Source organism: Dryas octopetala, chromosome 3 (assembly GCF_963921425.1).
Source record: "Dryas octopetala chromosome 3, drDryOcto1.1, whole genome shotgun sequence".
Taxonomy (NCBI): domain Eukaryota; kingdom Viridiplantae; phylum Streptophyta; class Magnoliopsida; order Rosales; family Rosaceae; genus Dryas; species Dryas octopetala.
Window position 1 is genome coordinate 5,009,600 of NC_141368.1, and position 19,132 is coordinate 5,028,731.

A 19,132-nucleotide genomic window follows, 5' to 3' on the forward strand; every position below is an offset into this window, starting at 1 on the left:
TTATATGCTATGCATAATTTCAGCTCCTCCAGTCCTCCATATCCTATATATGATGCTTCTTTAGTCTTTGTATGGTTGAATAATTTATTTCCAGCTACGTTATTCATATTACATAGATAAAAACTATGATTATGCACTCCCATGCATGTCTACCGTTAACGTCTCAACATTAACAATAAAATAAGGTTCCATACTTGCACTAAGAATGTAGCCCAAATGAACTCAAATTTGTTTTTAAAATCTTTGACACATGACATTGCTAGTGTATAATACATCTAAGGAGATTCTTGTATCATAACAACCAGAAGCAAGTGGGGGCATATAAGAATAATCGATACTATGAAAATCAAACAAGGAACGAGGAATTGCTGGCTTGGCAGATGACATATAGTTCAGAGATTTAGACTTTTCTGTAATATCATTCCATTAGGATTCAGAGTCTACCTACAAATCCTACATCAAAACACAATGTAACCATTCAAATTTCAGTTTACGTCCACCAGTGCCCCTAGCAAACCTAATAACAAAGGCAAAGACTTTATACTTCACCCTTCAAGATGACATTGAAACTTTATACAAGGAGTGACTAACAAATGGAAAATGATGAATGACCAATATTCACCTGCCATCCATAACTACAGTTTTGTTCATAAGACCACTCCTTTCAGCTTTGTGGCACCTAAAGGTAACTACAGTGTTGATCATAAGACCAACCACTCCTTTCAGCTTTGTGGCACCTAAAGGTAACTACATAGACTAAAATCGCCGCCGCACACGCCTGCCATTGGGATTTGCTGATTCTGCTACAGCACCGCCCCCATCTGCTGGCAAATCTAGCCCATATATACTGCTGCCACTCCTCTTCCTACTTGACAGGAGACTCGAATTCTCATCCACTGATGCAACTGTCTCCAGCAGCTCTAGCAACATTGAGGGGCAGCTCTCTTCCAAATGCTTGTACCCATCTGATCGCATTACAGCTGCAAAGCACATGAGGATTCATTAGTTCAAGTATTCAATTGTACACCATAAAACAGTTGCAAAAGGAAATGAGGAGAATCCATTTATAAAAGGAAGTATGACATGTGTAAGAAAATACAAGTTTTGATAAAGAATACATGAAAATAAAGATATGTTAGGAGCTCATAACAACAATTCATGTTGCCGTACGAAACGCTCTTCTGCACTCACATGAAAAAAAGTCCAAATTCATATCAAATGCAGCTTAGAAAAGAATAGAGGGCAATCGGTCTCTTGGATAGACCAATTAACAGCATCTCTGGGTTGTGTCAATCTCATGCAGGGTCCAACTGTGTTTCACTCCTTCACCAATTTGTTACATTTACTTTTTATTTAGCAGAAAAAGAGAGATCTTCCTTTTTTTCTTCCCTTTTCTTTACCTAAAAACAAACAAATGTATTGGAGGAGACCCCTATATACAATTAGACCCATTCCAAATCAAGAATCCTACTATACCATTCTCAAAATGCTGTCCCTCAATCAGCCAGATATCATGGTGTCACCAAAGGCTGACCAGAGGACCCAGACGGAATATCATAAATTTTAATGGAACACCCTTATTGACTTCCTGAAACCACAGAAAATGATAAGGGTCCTTGTAACATTTTTTATGAGCCAGGCACGCATGAGAAAGCATCAAGAATACTTGAGGCTACCGAGAAAAATAAAAAACCAAAATTGACATAACCTGAAACCTTACACGATCAGAATGACAGAATCTACGGGCAACACCCACCTCCCAAGTTTGCCGAATTTGCTGCAAATTTTAGACACACGGCCTTGAGCTGTGGACAGTGGTGTTGCTCAGCAAGGGCAAGTGTGGTCGCCGCTGTTTCAGTAGTGATTTCTTCACACAACTTTGATTCACACACTATTTTCAGTCGATCCAAATTATAGAGGTCTGCAGCAGCCAACAGATGCTGCACCATGACAGTGAATGTGCACAAAGGTGATGAGCCCATAACTTCGTGAACATCAGGAAGTTTGTCTGTGTAAATAAACAGAAGCATTGCCTGGGGAAAAAACAGATAAAATCTCCATTAAGTCATTAATAAATCTGCTCAAAATAGGAGTGCATACAAGACTAACAAATGGATTATTCTGAAAAGCAATAATAACAAATGGATTGATATTTTCAGGAAAGCTCATTCAACACTGAATATTAGTCACAGGAAACACAACTAGAAGTGTTTATTTTTCCCTTCCCTATTATATGTTTTGGGCACAAAATCTACATTATATGATACTTTGAATCCCCCAATGCTAACCAGATAAAATTAGTATCTGCAAGGCAATTTCAACTTCCCAACATTTCTGATTTGTTCATTTTATAACTGAATTCATAAAAATAACCTTTTAAGGTTTGTTTGATTCCTAATACAAGCATAAAGAGTGAATCTCAATTATATCATGGAGGAAAAACAAGTACCCCATTCTTAGTGCATGTGCATGTGCATGTGCTACAATCTTTATATTACTTTAGATGGTGATAAGTGGGAGCAAGAAGATCAAGAAGCATTACCTTGAAGATAAAGGGCTCAACATCCTCCACAACTACTTTATCTATGCTACAATCCCCTACGAGTCCAAAAAACTGAGCTCTAAATACTGGAGAACGAGCAGCAAGTATCAACTTGTGAGCTTTAAATTGTTCATCGCCAACCTGAAAAGCTATGTCACAACCAGCTTCAGAATCTAGAAAGTCCTTAAGATCTCGACCCATGTCTGATGGTGGTACAGTAATTGTAAATTGTTTTGGTCGCTCAAGGCGAGTTCTGACAACTCCAACAGTGCAGTTCAATACAAGGCAATCATCCTTTAGAAATTCAGAAGTTTCTAAGGCTGCTCTTCTGAAAAATCGCTTGTAACCCCTGAAATGTAGCCAGAGAAGTAAATCTGATGATGGAAACATGCAGAAACTTCCAACTTAATAATCCCCAATACATTCGTATCAATAAGCGTATCCAAAACTTGGTAAATTGGTTACGGAAACTGCAACTAATTCATAAACAAATCTGAAAAACGATAAATGATAAACATATTAAATGCAACAGGACATGTAAACCTAAGCGTTCCATTGTAATATCAACCAAATACTAAAATCTTTTGCCAATGCTACCATATACATACATGTAAAAAAGCCACCGAATCATAATTCTTCACATTAAAGACGTTCATCATGGCAAGACCTCAATTCTTAATATAAAGCACCAAAAAAGCACGTATGTGCAAACACAATGTCAGGGTAAGTTATTTAAAAGTTCTATATCTAAACTAAATATAAATGTGTGAATAGGTAGGAATAATTTTCTTTTTCTTTTGAAAAAAAAAAAGTGTCAATACTCTAGCCATCCTCATTCACTCTTCTATTAATAAAATAAATGTCACCATCTCTCTTATATTATTATCAATCCTCATATTATTCTTGATCTAGATAATTAAATATTTCATAATTTTCCCTAACAAAAGATGATTGTTATTGTTACTAATACTGCGCGCACCTGACTTACCACAGGCCAGCAACAATAGAGGAAGAGGGTAGAGACGTCTTCAACATTTGTATATTAACATATAGATTTTTCAGTTATTTCTTCAAAATTATTTTTATTTTTTTCAATTTCTATATTCGTTACCCAAAAATATTGTTATATGTTTCACAGCCAAGCACGTCTCTATTTGCATTTTGCTAATATTAGTAAACATACATAATAAACTGTTGTCTTTTTCTAAATTATAATCTTTTATATAGTAATATATTCACTATACAAAATAATGTTCATAAAATTACTAAAGTATTTGTATTTCAACACAATGGGTTTCAAGTATGCATTTAAATATCTCAAATTAAAACATCTTTTATTTATGAGTCTTGAATATAAATAATTCATTCGGACCTTTTCTCTTTATAATTAATAGCCCTAGGTCTAGTTGTAAAAGGACACCTGCATTTCTTTCTTTTACTTTCCCTAACCCAATTTAATCAGTTTTTCTTCTTTTGCTTAGTTGATTTCCTAAGTGATTTACTAAATTAATGTATCACTTACTTCAACTTTTACAATAACGATTGTGAAAACAACATTGAAATAGAATGATTCATCTCAAGATTTGTATGAAAATTCACATTGGTAAATCAGTCTAAATATTAGCATTGACATCAATTTGATGCTTTTTCACTTACTTTTATGCACACTGTAATTTTTTTTCCCCTTTTTCATTCAAACTCTCACATGTGCAATAACTGATTTACCAGTAAAACTATAAACCCCCACAATATGTTTTTATGTACTGAGTATTAGTACTCTAAAATTCACTTGCAAGTCACGTATTGATGTATAGAGAGTATACATTCTGTGTGCACGTCTGTATGGACAATGTTCTCTTGCCACCAGACTCTCAATTAGCAACTTGGTCAAATTGCATCATGTCAAGCATGATCAACAATCAGCCAAGATAACATATGAGACAGAATTGTACACACTAAAAACCACAATTTTGATTTTCAATTTCCAAATCAACACCCATATCAACCACATTCATACCCCAATTACCCAATTACTTAACAAGCTGCTAAATCACTATTCCTTCACATTAAACCACATTAAAACCCATCCCTTAGCCACAATTCACCAAAAGGGAACTCAATTTGATCATCAAAATAAAAAATTTACAACACCAATCAACCGAAACAAACAACCCATCAACCAAAAAACACATACCACATGCTGCCTCTGTACTTCAACGTGTACGGCCCACTCTCGAGCGCTCGATCAAAGTGACTATGCACCTTGTCCTTCCCACTCCTGGTCTGGTCCACCAAGGTTAGCTCAAACAGAGCCCTCACGTCCGTGCCCTCACTAACCAGAGCAATGAAAACCGAGACGTACATGGAGCTATCCTCGGGGTTTTTACCGTCGGGGTAAAAGTAAATCGCCCAATCGTAACCGCCCACCGTAAACGTGTCGCTCATTATGTACTTTCCGGCACCCATCCCTTTAGCCAACGAATACCCCTTTATCGTGAACCGGTGCGACCCGTTCACGGTCTCGCTGATCGACCTCGAACACGACTCTTGCTCGGGCTTCGAATTCGCCATGGCGTCACCACCACCCAATTGAGCCCCGCTGGAAGATTTGTGAATCGGCATCGGAGAACAGTCTCGGCGGAACCCTAGCAAGCGAACCGGCCAAGAAGTGGCCGTGGCATGGCATGTAATTCGTGCGGATTGAAAGTTGAAACCCTAATTTTGGATTTGAATGGCGAATTAAAACCCTAATTAAGGAGAAAATGGTGAGGGAAAATTGCAGGAAGGGGTTTGTGGTTTTTGCTTTGGGATTAGGACTTTAGGAGTTGGGCGGGTCCTAATTTGCTTTTGACGGGCCAATTGGGACGTCGTGAGGGGGTGGCTCGTAATTTTATAGTGCTTTCGATTTGGGTGACGTGTGTTTCGGGTTCTGTTTGGAGCTGGTGTGAAACTGTGTTCCGGACTGGGAAAGTGGCCAGTCCGAAAAAGGAAACAGAATAAAAATAAAAAAAACAAATTATTTGTCTTTCAATTTTTTTTTTTTTTTGGCCAGGAATTGTTTTTCAAAATTCAAATTCATGCTAATCAAAGATCCTATGCTACGAGAAATACATTGAACTATTGATTTGCTGGCAAAACAAACCCATACACGAATTTGGCCCAAGTGTCTTCATTCACATGTATTATAGACACATATATTGATGCTACATGGGAACATGTTTTTATTACTTACCAAACATAACATGATGAAAAGGAGGACAATAATAATCTTAATTATACTCAATCAATGAAACCAATGGTGGATATGGTTCTAATCTAAGTGATGGGTGTGAATGTGACTCACATTTAACAAGTGTCTTTTTTTTTTTTTTGGTAATCGAAGGAGGACAATAATAATCTTATGTTTTTATTACTTACCAAACATAACATGATGAAAAGGAGGACAATAATAATCTTAATTATACTCAATCAATGAAACCAATGGTGGATATGGTTCTAATCTAAGTGATGGGTGTGAATGTGACTCACATTTAACAAGTGTCTTTTTTTTTTTTTTGGTAATCGAAGGTGTCTTGGGCTAACTTTGGCTAACTTTCACACATCAGACTAATTTTTTAGGTCGATAAAAGGCAGACAATCTACATCGGACCTAGGAGATGCATAAGAGATTTTACCTTCCTTTATGCCTGGCTCCAAGGGTCAAATTTGGAAACTCGAACTTGGATGTTTGAGTTTACAGCTATACCTCCGAACCAACTCCTCCAATACTTGAAGTTACATTTAACAAGTGTCTTTTATCATGATATTAAAAATATTTACAATGTAAGTCGTGAGATTAGCTCAAGTGATGAGGAATGATGATATAATAAGTTAGGTTTATCCGATTATGATAAATTCATGGTTTGATTCACTCAAATAATCAAAATCGCATCTACAATGTGATGAAAATTATAAGGAGCTTTTATTGATAAGAGTCTAATTTTTCAAACACGTTATCCTATCTTTGAATGCTTAAATAATCTGATGTATACGCTCGCATAAAATTATAAATTTAAATTCATAAATTTCCTATATTATGCTTAAACATACTCTCATATCAAATAACTCAAAAAATACCATTTGAACACTCAACGGAAAGTAATCTAGGTTACCTTCTAATAGTATAAATAGGGATAACAGTATATTAGAGCAAATTTGGCGTATGTATATACAATCCTCACATTGCATAACATGATAAGGCCAAAAAGAGAAATGATATAAAAGGCGTGCTCCACTTGGTATCGAACATATTTTCCAATAAGCTTCCGACAGTCAAATTAATGAAAGCTTCATGTGCAGGCACCATGAATAATTTTAATTGTGTGTGCATGTACATATAGTGAAAAATAGTCATTCTCGAAGATGAATTCTTTGAAATAAATATATGCTAATTACGGGAAGTGATTAAGTAAATGTCTAATGGTTTAATTTTAGGATATCCATGATTTGTATGGAATTGGACCCATTTATAAGAGAAGAAATATTTGTGCAAAAACTGTTTTTGTTACGTGTTAGAATTGAATGTTCGAATAGTTTAATTAAAAAATATCATACATTCAAGAAATAAAAAAACTATCATCAAATTTCAACACATACATATCATCTATTATTTTATTAAATGAGTTATTCTATCAGTTAAAACGTACATAAAACTTTATTAACTGAGTTATTCTTCCACTTAAAACTTACACCTAACATGACAATTTCATACAAACTTTTCTTCTTCATGGCAAGTAACTTGAGGAAGAACTGGATCAAGTTCTTAATCTAAGAGTTTTGCATTGAACAGAATTTCAGACTGAAATACGAGCAAAATATTACTGAGAGATTTGGCCATGTTTCAACCTTTCTCTTGACTTTATTAGGATAGTCTACTAGGTTGTCCCGACATACTTAACTTAATTGTTCTTGGTGGTCTATGACCAATGTCCAATTATTGTACATGCACTGCGATCCAATTCACACTTTCTTTTGCTTACACATGTTATGCTCTTTTTGTCGCAATTTTATGGTATTGCCATGTGATGCCCACACATGTTGGACACATGATGATCCATTTAATGAATATTTGTCTTGTATTTTTATTTGCAAAGGTTGAAGAAATAAAGATTAAAAAAATAAAATTGGTGGAAACATGTGATTAATTATTGAATGAGAGAAAATTCATTTCATCAGTGTGTTTACTTTTTAGTGTTTGGTTTTCATCGGACAACCAGAAAAACAATTAATGTCGTACTTCAGTGACTCACATCGTTTTCTCTCCACGGACAACGAGACGTGGAACGTCATCCATCCCATCCCATGCAATCGCAATCCCTCGGAAGTGCCACGTGTAACCAAGTCACACTCACTCCACTAAACATTTCTATACCTCCAGGGGTGACACTAACAAGCAGTCAACGGTCTCTATTTGCCAATTCTGTCTGCTGCTCATCCCGCGACAATTCTAACCTCTCCGTCCTCCGACTACACTCATTCTCAGATCCTCTCTCAGTGTCTCACTCTCAGACACCACATTCCGATTCCAATTCCGCAACCCATTAAACGCAGCGTTTCGTTCTCAGTTTCCGGTTCAAATAACTTAAATTAAAATTATTCCAAAAAAGCATGACAGGCTTGAGCAATGGCGATTGGCTGAGAATCCCATTGATTATAAAAATTTGGGGGTTTGTTATGATCTCGGTGACATTCTTCTACTTGGGCAAGCACTGGTCCGATGGGTCCCCGCAGCTCCTCTTCTTCACCACCACGCGCCAAACCCCTTCCACAGTCGCCACGTCACCCAACCTCAACAAGCCCGTCAACCTCTCCGCCCTAATTCCCCAAAACCAAACCCTAGCGCCACCGCAACTGCCGCCTTCTCCTCCTCCTCCTCCGCCTCTTCCACCTCCGCCGCCGCCTTCCGACTTGATCCAACGGTTCGGGATCGTGGACGAGAATGGCACCATGTCCGACGAGTTCGAGGTCGGGGAGTTCGATCCGAACGAGGTGGTGGAGAATTGGGGCAGTCGGAACGAGACTGTGGCTGAGAGCGACGGAGGGAGTGGCGGCTCTGGTAGGAGGGTCAGTGTGAAGAGGTTTGGGCTCTGCCCTAAGAGAATGAGCGAGTACATACCGTGTTTGGATAATGTGGAGGCCATTAACAGGCTCAAATCCACGGAGAAAGGCGAGCGCTTCGAGCGGCATTGCCCACAGCAAGGTCGGGGTTTGAATTGCTTGGTTCCGCCGCCCAAGAATTACAAGACCCCCATTCCGTGGCCGAAAAGCCGCGACGAGGTATTTGCTTTGTTTTTGAAGTTATTAGCTGTGTATGCTAGTTTTCGATTTGTTTTATTGGTAGGAAAATTTGTATTGTGAAGAAGTTAGAACTGTGGGACTTTTATAAATGCAGCTTAATTTAAATGCAAATGCAGCTTTATTCGGCTTCATTTAAGGTATAAAGCAAATTAAGGAAAGTTCAGAATGAAAGGTCTAATTGCTGCCAAATATTTCAGAGCTCTCTGGCTGGTTCTTCATTTTTGTCATTAATAATGTATGTTTATATTTATATTATTTAAGATTTGATCTTTTGAACTTTGCTAATGAAATTGGCACTTCATTGCAGGTTTGGTTTAACAATGTACCTCATCCTCGTCTAGTTGCAGACAAAGGGGGTCAAAACTGGATTACACGACAGAAGAATAAGTTTAAGTTTCCTGGAGGTGGTACACAGTTTATACATGGGGCAAATGAGTACTTGGATCATATTTCTAAGGTTATAATTGTGTAAAATTAAACGTAATTGGGAAATGGGAGCGGATAATTTGAACATTGGGTTATTGTATCTTTTTTCACTGATGGTCAAATTTTAATCATGTAGGTGGTCTCTGACATCACCTTTGGTCATCATACCCGAGTTGTTTTGGATGTTGGATGTGGTGTTGCAAGTTTTGGTGCTTATCTGCTGTCACGAAATGTGGTTACCATGTCAATTGCACCCAAAGATGTCCATGAGAACCAGATTCAGTTTGCTCTTGAGCGTGGTGTGCCTGCAATGGTAGCAGCATTTGCAACTCACCGTTTGTTATACCCAAGTCAGGCATTTGACTTGATACATTGCTCAAGATGTAGAATTAATTGGACTCGTGATGGTATGTCATTTTTGTATCATATGGTTTTTCTTTTTAACTGTTCTTCATAGCTAAAGAATTATGAAATTTATAACAATTGATCAAGTAACAAGCATCAGAGTACACTTTGGAGTCTATGCAAACACTAGTTATAGCATTGCAATTACTCAATCCCTCCATAATTTTGTCACCTTTTAAAAAAAAAAATTGTTATTCCAAAGGGAAAAGGAAAATTTATTCCTGAACTTGGGTTCTTGCGAAGTTCACTTGTAGTAACCTTAAGATTTTTCATCCTCTCTCTTTTGACTATCTTTTTTTGTTTTGCTAAAGACTTTTTTGACTATCAAAATCTCAGTTTTTGAAGCAGCGTCTCATATTTGTCAATTTTTTTATAGTCGAATCTTGCTTCTAAGCATTATTGACCTAGGCTATCTACGGAGTATAGTTTGCTACATGGTCATGCAAAACTTATATTAAATTTCATTTTCCAATTACTGTCCTAATTACACAATTTCTCTGTATTTAGCTCACTAGGGAGATATCTTCTGATTGTGGTTTTCTTTACCCTCTTTCCCTTCTTTGTGGTGAAGATGGGATATTGCTGCTTGAGGTTAATAGGATGCTCCGGGCAGGAGGATATTTTGTTTGGGCAGCACAGCCAGTTTACAAGCATGAAGAAGCCCTAGAGGAGCAGTGGCAAGGTATTACTAAAAAATTTTCCATTTGAATTATACTTGTTAAAAACTTTTTATTTTTTGCTTATTTCTTTTGGTGAAATTGTTTCTTTGTATATTGATATTGCTAGTTAGTGTTTGAAAGTTGTGCAGTCGTTGTATTAGTATTTCTGACTTAAGGTGAATTGAAAACAAAATAACTTTTGTCTCTTCAACTCTAAATCAATTCTCTGTCCACCAAATTATAACCTATAATTTATCTTTTACTGTGAATCCTAACTATTTAGCTTTAATTCTTCCTTGAAGACTACATTCACCGACAAACCACCAAAACAACCTTGTTTTAGGTACACATGAGATTTTCTTATCTAGCTTTCCTTTAGGTATCATGTATGACTGAAGAGAAGTGTGAGCAAGGGCGTTATGGAGTTGTATACCAACTTTTTATTCACTGACATTAGTAGTTTAATGCAGGCCACCTGCTGTCTGTCCATGAACAGTGGATTGACAAGAACATATAATGTTGGGTTAGTAATCATCTGTTTTATTATTATTATTATTTTTTTCTTTTCCAGAGATGCTTAACCTCACCATGCGTCTCTGCTGGGAGTTTGTGAAAAAGGATGGCTATATTGCAATATGGCAGAAACCCTTTAACAACAGCTGCTATCTAAATCGGGATGCAGGAACCAAACCTCCATTGTGTGATCCAAGTGATGACCCGGACAAAGTTTGGTATCTCTCTCTCTCTCTCTCTCTCTCTCTCTCTCACACACACACACACACACACACCTCCTTTTACTAATGATTTGATAATTTCATTAAAGATAGGTTGTTAACTTATTATCAAAGTCTGTATATGTGGTTGACTTTCTTCTTGCTGTTGTGAGGGTTTCAGTTATTGGTATTCTTTGTATGATGATTCAGGTATGTTGATCTGAAGGCATGCATCACAAGACTCCCTGAACATGGTTATGGAGCAAATGTAACAAAATGGCCAGACCGTTTGCAAACTCCTCCTGATAGGCTTCAGAGCATACAATTTGATGCCTATATTTCCAGAAAGGAGCTTTTCAAGGCAGAATCTAAATATTGGCGTGAAATAATTGAAGGCTATGTTCGTGCTTTACATTGGAAGAAGATTAGATTAAGAAATACAATGGACATGAGAGCTGGCTTTGGAGGGTATTATATTTATCTCATGTTCTACTGAGCTGCCTTTTCTACGTTTTTGCATAAATTTTCTCATTGCTTATGGTCTATCAATTGGTTGGCAGATTTGCAGCGGCACTAATTGAACTTAATTTGAATTCGTGGGTTATGAATGTGGTTCCTGTTAGTGGCCCCAACACCTTACCTGTTATATATGACCGTGGACTTATTGGAGTTATGCATGACTGGTACAGTACGAACTGTTTTTCTTTGTATAGCTGTATCATTATGTGGATTCTTGCTTGGACACTAAGATTGATGGTTCTTATCATTAAAGTTTTGCATTACTCATATATGCCTTATATGCCAATTTCTTTTATTCTGAAGTTGTGGTACTTTAAACTGTATCTGATACTTGTTAGGTTCAGTCATATATGTGTGTTATGTACATATATATGCATACGATACATAACTTCTTCTTTTTTTTTTTTTCTGGTATTAAGACTGATCTTACCACTCCCTCCAAAAAAAAAAAAGCAATTCTTAAATCCTTGCTGAACCATATCTATTCCCAATCCATTCTTTTTTTTGTTGGTTGTTGGGGGTGGGGGGAATCATGTTGCATGGCATGGTATGCATAATTTCCCCAGCACTTGACCTTGCTAAGAGCTATTCATTCGGCACATAATGTCAAGTTCCTTTAATCTCCTGCTGTTCAATCTGTTTTGACTGGTTCTTGTAACAAGTTCCATTGATTTGAAAGTAACTAATTCACATTAAATGTATCAGGTGCGAGCCATTTGATACATACCCAAGAACCTACGACTTTTTGCATGCAGCTGGCCTCTTCTCTGTTGAGAAAAAAAGGTATACCTCTCTCTCTCTAGCTCTCTAAGTAGAAAATTTAAATCGCATAGTTGCTGCAATGGTGATACATTTCTCTCTATTAAGTAGGAGGTCTTGGATTAAAATGGGATGTAGAATTATATTTGTTTTCTTGGGATCAATACTGCATACCTTCTCTCTTGTTGTTCTATTGTCTGGGGGTGAGGTTTTCACACCATGATTTGATGTTTGGGTGTAATCAAGACTTTGGTCATAGTGTGGGATGGCTTTATGTTATTATTTTTTTTCTCTCCTCTTTTTTTAAAGCCTGATATGATATTTATCATCATAACAGATGCAATATATCTACAATCATGCTTGAGATGGACCGTATTCTAAGACCTGGTGGACGTGTATATATCCGTGACTCTCTTTCTGTCATGGATGAACTTCAAGAGATTGCAAATGCCATGGGCTGGCGCTTCAATTTGCGAGACACATCAGAGGGTCCTCATGCAAGTTATAGACTCTTTATTGCTGAGAAACGCCTCTTGCATAGTTGAAGCCTTACGAATTAAAGGCCGGATTGTATTTTACCACTCATCACTGTAAGAAAAATGAGCAAAAGATGCCCTAATGGGAGAAATACTCGGTGGAAGTGTAGTGGGAGAGACAGAGAGAGAATTGTTTTGATTGGTGTAGTGGGACTGAGTAGCAGACATAGGGTAGGTTACCCTCTAAATGAGTTCCGGTCTGGATGATGAGGATTCGAGTTGGTAGTCAACACTACCCAGTGTTTAAAACCAGACATAGTACGCTTGATTTTTTAAACCAGACATGGTATAGTACGCTTGATTTTGTAGACCAGTGTTTAGATTTACACCAGAGTTCCAAGTTCTTTATGTATGATGTACATAGTGGGCACATCAAATATCAATTCTGATTTCTCTTATTTTTTATTTAATATTTACGTGGTTCTATGAATTTTGATGCCATGTTCTTTGCCTCCAGTCTTAATTTCTTCTTGAATATATACTACATAAAAAAAAAAAAAATCAACATTTTATTAACAAGTAAGTTCAATTGTTCATGAGTATTTTATTTTATTATTAATGTCAAATCTCAAAAATTGTAAGTCATTTCTAAATTCTAAATGATATATTTAGAGAGAGGGGGAGAGAGAGACAACGAAACCCATTCACACTGAGATCAAACTTGTTATATAAAAGGAGAGAAACTTATCTGCACCGGTGCCACGGTGCATGCAGAGAGAAGGTTAGGCAAAAGGTGAGTCCCATTGATGCCCACCCTTCTTTCTACACTGGGATGCCACCTCAGTGGCATTGTTACATGAAAATTTTTTTCATATAAAAGCCCTGAAATTATTTATTTATTTTTTAATGGTAAGAAAGTGAAAAAGTGAAGAGAGATAGGGGTGGGGATCGCCAGCTTGTGAACTGCTGTGATTTTTATAACCATTAGTTGAGAGCTGCTGCAGTGTTTTACACGAGAGCTTGGAATGAGAATTTTCCGTGGAACATGGGCTGCTGAACAATTCCATTTTGTTTGTATGTTATATTTTAAACCAAAAACCAAAATTCTCCTATAACACATTATGTGCAATTGGGAGGGAATGACTGAGGAAACATTAACCTATTGACAAATTCTTTGTTCAGAATAATAACCTCTTAGGTACAGCTCTAATCTTTTAGTCGGGAAACAAAATAACAAACAACCTGATTACTTGTTTCTACGAGGCTAGGCTGGCCAGCATACACATTGCACTCTGGAAAGTTTAAAGCATCAAACCGTCTGAGCAATATCTTCTACTTTTCAATCAAAACCAGGCAGTGAAAGTTTTGTTTAATGGAAGAACTCACATTATATTTGTCTATCAGATTTTGGTCTCCACTTTTGTTGTTGTTGATCCTGAGATGTCTGACGAGGAGGATTTTTAGTGGTTGACCTTTTGGGCTGGTTTTTTGGCTTCTTTTTCTTCTTCTGATATTGAGGTTGCGCTTGTGAGGGCAAGTGCGCCAGAGGACGAGTTGGTTGCCGGGGGCCATTATTGTCAGTTGGGGTTTGTGAATGTGAGCTCTCAGCCCTGTACCGTTGTGGATGAGTTGCTTGACGTCGCTCAAAATTGTAAACCGGATTCCTAAGAGGTGTTCTTCCAATAAGATGCAGTGTTTGTGGTTGGACTAGTGTAGCAAGAAGGGAACTCTGATTGGCAAGGGAACTGTGATTGGCTAAGATAAGACTGCGGTAGGTCATCTCAAATGCTGCTGATATCCTTTTCAATGCATTCATGCTAACCCTCCTTGCAGCATTTTCTGGCTGCTCAAAAGGATCTTCAATCTACCCAAGCACCAATTCCAGTAACAAAATCAGTAGTGATGACAGCTATGCATATCTTTATCTCTGAAGAAACAGAGGGAGCATCACCAAAAATATAAAACAAATGGAGAGAGAGAGAGAGAGAGAGAGAGAGAGAGAGAGAGAGAGAGAGAGAGAGAGATGGAATTACAAATATGGCACAAGTTTGAGGCAAGCATCTCATATTGCTTTCTATGGCTTCCCATTGTCCAGTATATGTGCAAATTCCTAACTCCAAGGCCCTCAAACTAATGCCAGAAAACTGCAAAATTTACAAAATGACCACCATTAAATAGAAAGGATGCCTAACCGGACATCCTAAATAATGGGTAGGGCAAATTGTTTTGGTGTGCAATACATGATTACACGCCACTCAGATTAAAAACATTAAATATATACAATTTAAAACACTTGCCAAGGTAGAAAAGACCTTCCCAAGGAATGAAATGAAAAGCTCAGACAAAGAACTTCTGTTTTTTGGTCTCAATTTGTTTGATTTGAACCTTCTTATATTAGCACCACATGCTTCCGAAATACTTCTCACTGCATCAACCCTCAAGCCTGCATAGCACAATCAGATATTTGTCGTCTAAATTTTTGAATTGATTGTTAAGATTAACAAATTCTTTTCAGAAGTATTTTAGATTATCTTTTGTACATTCAGACTAATTCTTATCAGAAGTACTGTGGACCTTTTTCTTTTTTTCAATGTATAAACAATTCTTACAGAAATTGCGGTTTAAATACCTTCTATAATACCTCTCATTAAACAATGTCAAAGAGCAATGAATTAACAGTGAAAACTAGAGAGAAGTAGCGAACAGTTAACTCCAGAATCTCACTCCTATGGTTATCTAGAACATATACAAATTTAACATAGTAAATGACTCCTGCACACTGATTATACTTCTTGCTAACCATACGGGCCAATTATCAATACATATCATCTCTCAGACCAGGCCTACTTCTAAGTAGAAAAAAGTCTAGGACAGTGAAAGATGTAGAAAAAAAAACATTTGAGAGATAAAGCAATCATAAGATTGAAATTATAATCTGGTTCCTCACCAACTAAGATTTTCTGTTTCAAGAAAGGGAAGTTGCATATGAGAGCTATCTGAAACTAAAATATTTCCAAGAAATAACCAGTACTACTTCAACTATGACATCAAATGATGAAGACTCCTTTCATACTGTACCTCTCATAGTGTAACAAACAGTGAAACACAACCTTCAGGGTCTTTCAGAACTTCTTTTATTCAATCTTTTACATTTTTTCCAACAATGTCTAATGCGTTTCCAATTTGTAGAGAAAATGAGGTCATCTGCTTAAGATTAAAAATTTAAAAATGAAAAATACCTTTAAGATCATCAACTAGATTTCCAGGATATATATCTTTAAGAGGTGGCAAAATTGCAGGTGCACATGTCTGAAAAAATAAATTAAAAAACAAGAAAAATATTAAATTAAAACTAGGAACATATGCTGCACAAAACTGAATCATGTATATTTTTAGTGCATGGAAGCAACAACAGAGATTGAAACAACTGAAGAATATTAAATGCATACAACGAAATGCTTGGACAAGAGTAGATTCAGCCTGGCATCAAATAGACATAACACATCGAAAAAAATCACACAACACAAAAAATAAAGAACTAGACGGTATAAATCTGGTGAAATAATAAAAAATGACACTTCGTAAAGTATGGCATACGATGAGAAAAGCCCAAAAAGGTTACAGAAGCTGTTACTACTCTACTTCCAACAAACCAGGTCCATACCAACTATCTTAGATGATGAAGCTAAAGTGCGGCTGAAACAGTCTAAAGAATCCCCTCTTGAAACTACTTTCCAGTCAACACCAGAAATGAAGATTTAAGATTACCTGAAAATGGAAGACCACAAGCAAACTGAGAGAGTATGAATTGAGAGTCCCAAATTTTGAGTTATTTATATGGTGTGCTTTCGCCCATTCCTTTACCTACAAAGGAATATATCATATAGGAACACTTCTCCTGTATATAGTATCTAATCTGCAATGATAATGTACCAGTAAAACTATATCACGGAAGCACGCATCTATCTCATTGATCCTGAACAAAAGTTTGGACTTCATTTGGCCTATCAGATTATCGACTGAAATATCACAAGAGATGTTTGGGAGATTACTTTCAACCCTTAAAAAGGGGGACCCTAGCGTTGGGTATAAATTTAAACTTGCTCCATCCACCTGAAAATCAATGTTAATTAAGCAAAATCAAACTCCTCAAACACACACAGGGCTTCCTGTTGCTTTTTCATAATGAAGAAACTTAGATAGTATATAAACCTACAGATTTAATAGATTAAATACAGAGGTTAGAATAACTAATAAACATTAAAAAGGGACAACTGATTCTAAAATTAAAAAAAAAAAAAAATAAGGAGTTACTCACCCATACAACTACTGTTATACATGTCCATTTGCTTTTGCATTCTATGGAGAAAATGTTTTTAATACATAAAGATATGACAAGGAATAACAGCCAAAATGATGTAAGAAATAATAAACACCATTCCTTGCATTCCCAAAATTAACTTGACTTCTTTTCTTTTTATAAATTCAATGTAGAATGAAGTGGAAGGATCCATGTTCAATGTAATATGTAAAAGCCTCTTAACGCCATTTCTATGTGTTTACTGTAACCAAGTGAAACACGAACAGCATATGAGTCAATGACATGTTCATTATAGTATAATAGTATATAACCACCCTGGATGCCAAATTAGTTAACTAAAATAGAAATATGCCATAGACAGGTGAAGATAATGAAAGACTGAAGGTCCCCACTATGCACTGTTTGCTTTGGTAGTTAGATAAGAACACATAAATGACAATTCATGATCCAAGCTCGATGCATGTTTTCTGCTCATTACCATGAAATGCATCAAGTGTGGTATTTGCTTACTAGTCAACATGTGTACAAGAACAAATAAAATAAATGAAAACATTAATGCACTAAGGTTCCTGGAGATGATTCAACCCTTAAGTAATGACACATGAACAAAAAACAAATATAAGAAATTAAGAAAGAAAACACAACGAACATACCTTTCTGTCTCATAGCTCTCATCACATCGCACAGTACATGTTGTTTTTTCTTCTTTCCACAAGAGAAAATAAGTGAACGGTTGGAAAACTCAATTGAAACATCCAAGTCTCCCCAGCGTGTAAAAAGATTAGACACATGATCCAAATGGCTCCACAGTTGCACGTGTTTTTATGCCAAATTGTCATCTACAGAGTTAGAGATAAATGAAATTCAATATGGGACCAAATATGAACAGATAAGACAATCTTCTAACTTCGCTGAAATTTTAAGTCAAAACCAAAATTTTGCTATTCTTTTCCTCATTAAGAACTGCCGTTTGTTAGGTAGGTTTGAATGCAGGGGGCATCTTGATAAATTGATTGATTCCTAGAAGTTATGAACAATAAAGAGCACTTTTGGACTACATAAATATAGGATGAATACCATGGAACTGTAAATAACAAGTACCAAGGCACTGTAACACGAATCACCTCTTAAACTTTCTACTGATTCAACAACTCCCCGTAACTCATTAACAATCCGCAACCGTGCTGCCCATTCCTCCGGCGAGGGTTTGACAACAAGTAGTATTTCCTTGAGAGTATCCTCCAATGTACCTTGGGTACTCATTTTTCACTTCTGGTTAACATAACAAAATGTCAAAACCCTATTGCAAAATGACTTCCAGCACTAACGATATTGCATAACACAAAGTAGAAACAGTAAAGTCGCTCCAATAAATGGTTACACCCATTTTCAGTAAACATGAATGTCATACGACTCGTATCAAAAGCAACATATAACATTCCATCAAACAAATCCTATACGCCCATTTGACAATCAACCATAATCTGACATTTGAGAAGTATTCAGAGTTACAAATTGTACAATCCATATGTCATTCATGCTGATAGTACAACAAAAACAATTTTCATTCCATCGGACAAACAATTGAAGACAGATAACTAAATATTTGTCATCAAACTAAACCCGCATGCAAAATCAAGCTTCATATATCTTCAGCAGAAGCAGAATCATCAAAAGATTAAATTTTTTACCGACCACAGGTCCACAAACATCATGAATGAGAGTATTACCATCCAGAACGACAAAGCAGAAAACTTTATATAATAAACAACAAATGAAATACACGCACATATATATATACCTTGAGCTTAAAGTAGAAGTGTAGAAGTGGTCTGCTTTGATTAGTGAGGACATAGAAATCCCGCTGAGTACATCAATTGTGGGTTTTTGGGAGTGGTGGAAGAAAGGAAAGTGCCCAAGTCAAGTGGTCAAACTATAGAAACCAAACTACCAACGTATGAGAATTCACAGAGAAT

At 36.5% G+C, this 19,132-nt stretch overlaps 2 protein-coding genes and 1 pseudogene across 4 annotated transcripts; 1 reads left to right on the forward strand and 2 right to left on the reverse strand.

The window, feature by feature from the left end:
- Positions 1-355: 355 nt before the first annotated feature.
- On the reverse strand, positions 356-5,454 carry BPM3 (BTB/POZ/MATH-domains containing protein). 2 transcript variants are annotated; one of them, XM_086234845.1, is made up of 4 exons: positions 4,737-5,451; positions 2,543-2,891; positions 1,757-2,033; positions 356-980 (listed from the first exon to the last, which is right to left on the reverse strand). In XM_086234845.1, exons 1-4 carry the CDS (start codon positions 5,162-5,164, stop codon positions 757-759), a joined length of 1,278 nt encoding a protein of 425 aa, XP_086090971.1. In that variant the 5' UTR covers positions 5,165-5,451; the 3' UTR covers positions 356-756. The 2 variants fall into 2 exon arrangements, with proteins under 2 accessions (XP_086090971.1, XP_086090972.1); XM_086234846.1 differs by having other exon boundaries at positions 839-980; positions 1,721-2,033; positions 4,737-5,454.
- A 2,552-nt stretch (positions 5,455-8,006) lies between these two features.
- On the forward strand, positions 8,007-13,336 carry LOC147289955 (S-adenosyl-L-methionine-dependent methyltransferases superfamily protein). Its single transcript, XM_086234844.1, has 9 exons — positions 8,007-8,857; positions 9,186-9,335; positions 9,441-9,711; positions 10,281-10,391; positions 10,940-11,099; positions 11,292-11,549; positions 11,642-11,764; positions 12,306-12,383; positions 12,697-13,336. Exons 1-9 carry the CDS (start codon positions 8,189-8,191, stop codon positions 12,902-12,904), a joined length of 2,028 nt encoding a protein of 675 aa, XP_086090970.1. The 5' UTR covers positions 8,007-8,188; the 3' UTR covers positions 12,905-13,336.
- A 639-nt stretch (positions 13,337-13,975) lies between these two features.
- LOC147289956 (protein HESO1-like) lies at positions 13,976-19,131 on the reverse strand (annotated as a pseudogene). Its single transcript, XR_015121198.1, has 9 exons — positions 18,958-19,131; positions 18,281-18,428; positions 17,810-17,972; positions 16,769-16,948; positions 16,604-16,699; positions 16,075-16,144; positions 15,148-15,278; positions 14,869-14,979; positions 13,976-14,699 (listed from the first exon to the last, which is right to left on the reverse strand). The product of XR_015121198.1 is annotated as a protein HESO1-like (transcript).
- Position 19,132: the final 1 nt, after the last annotated feature.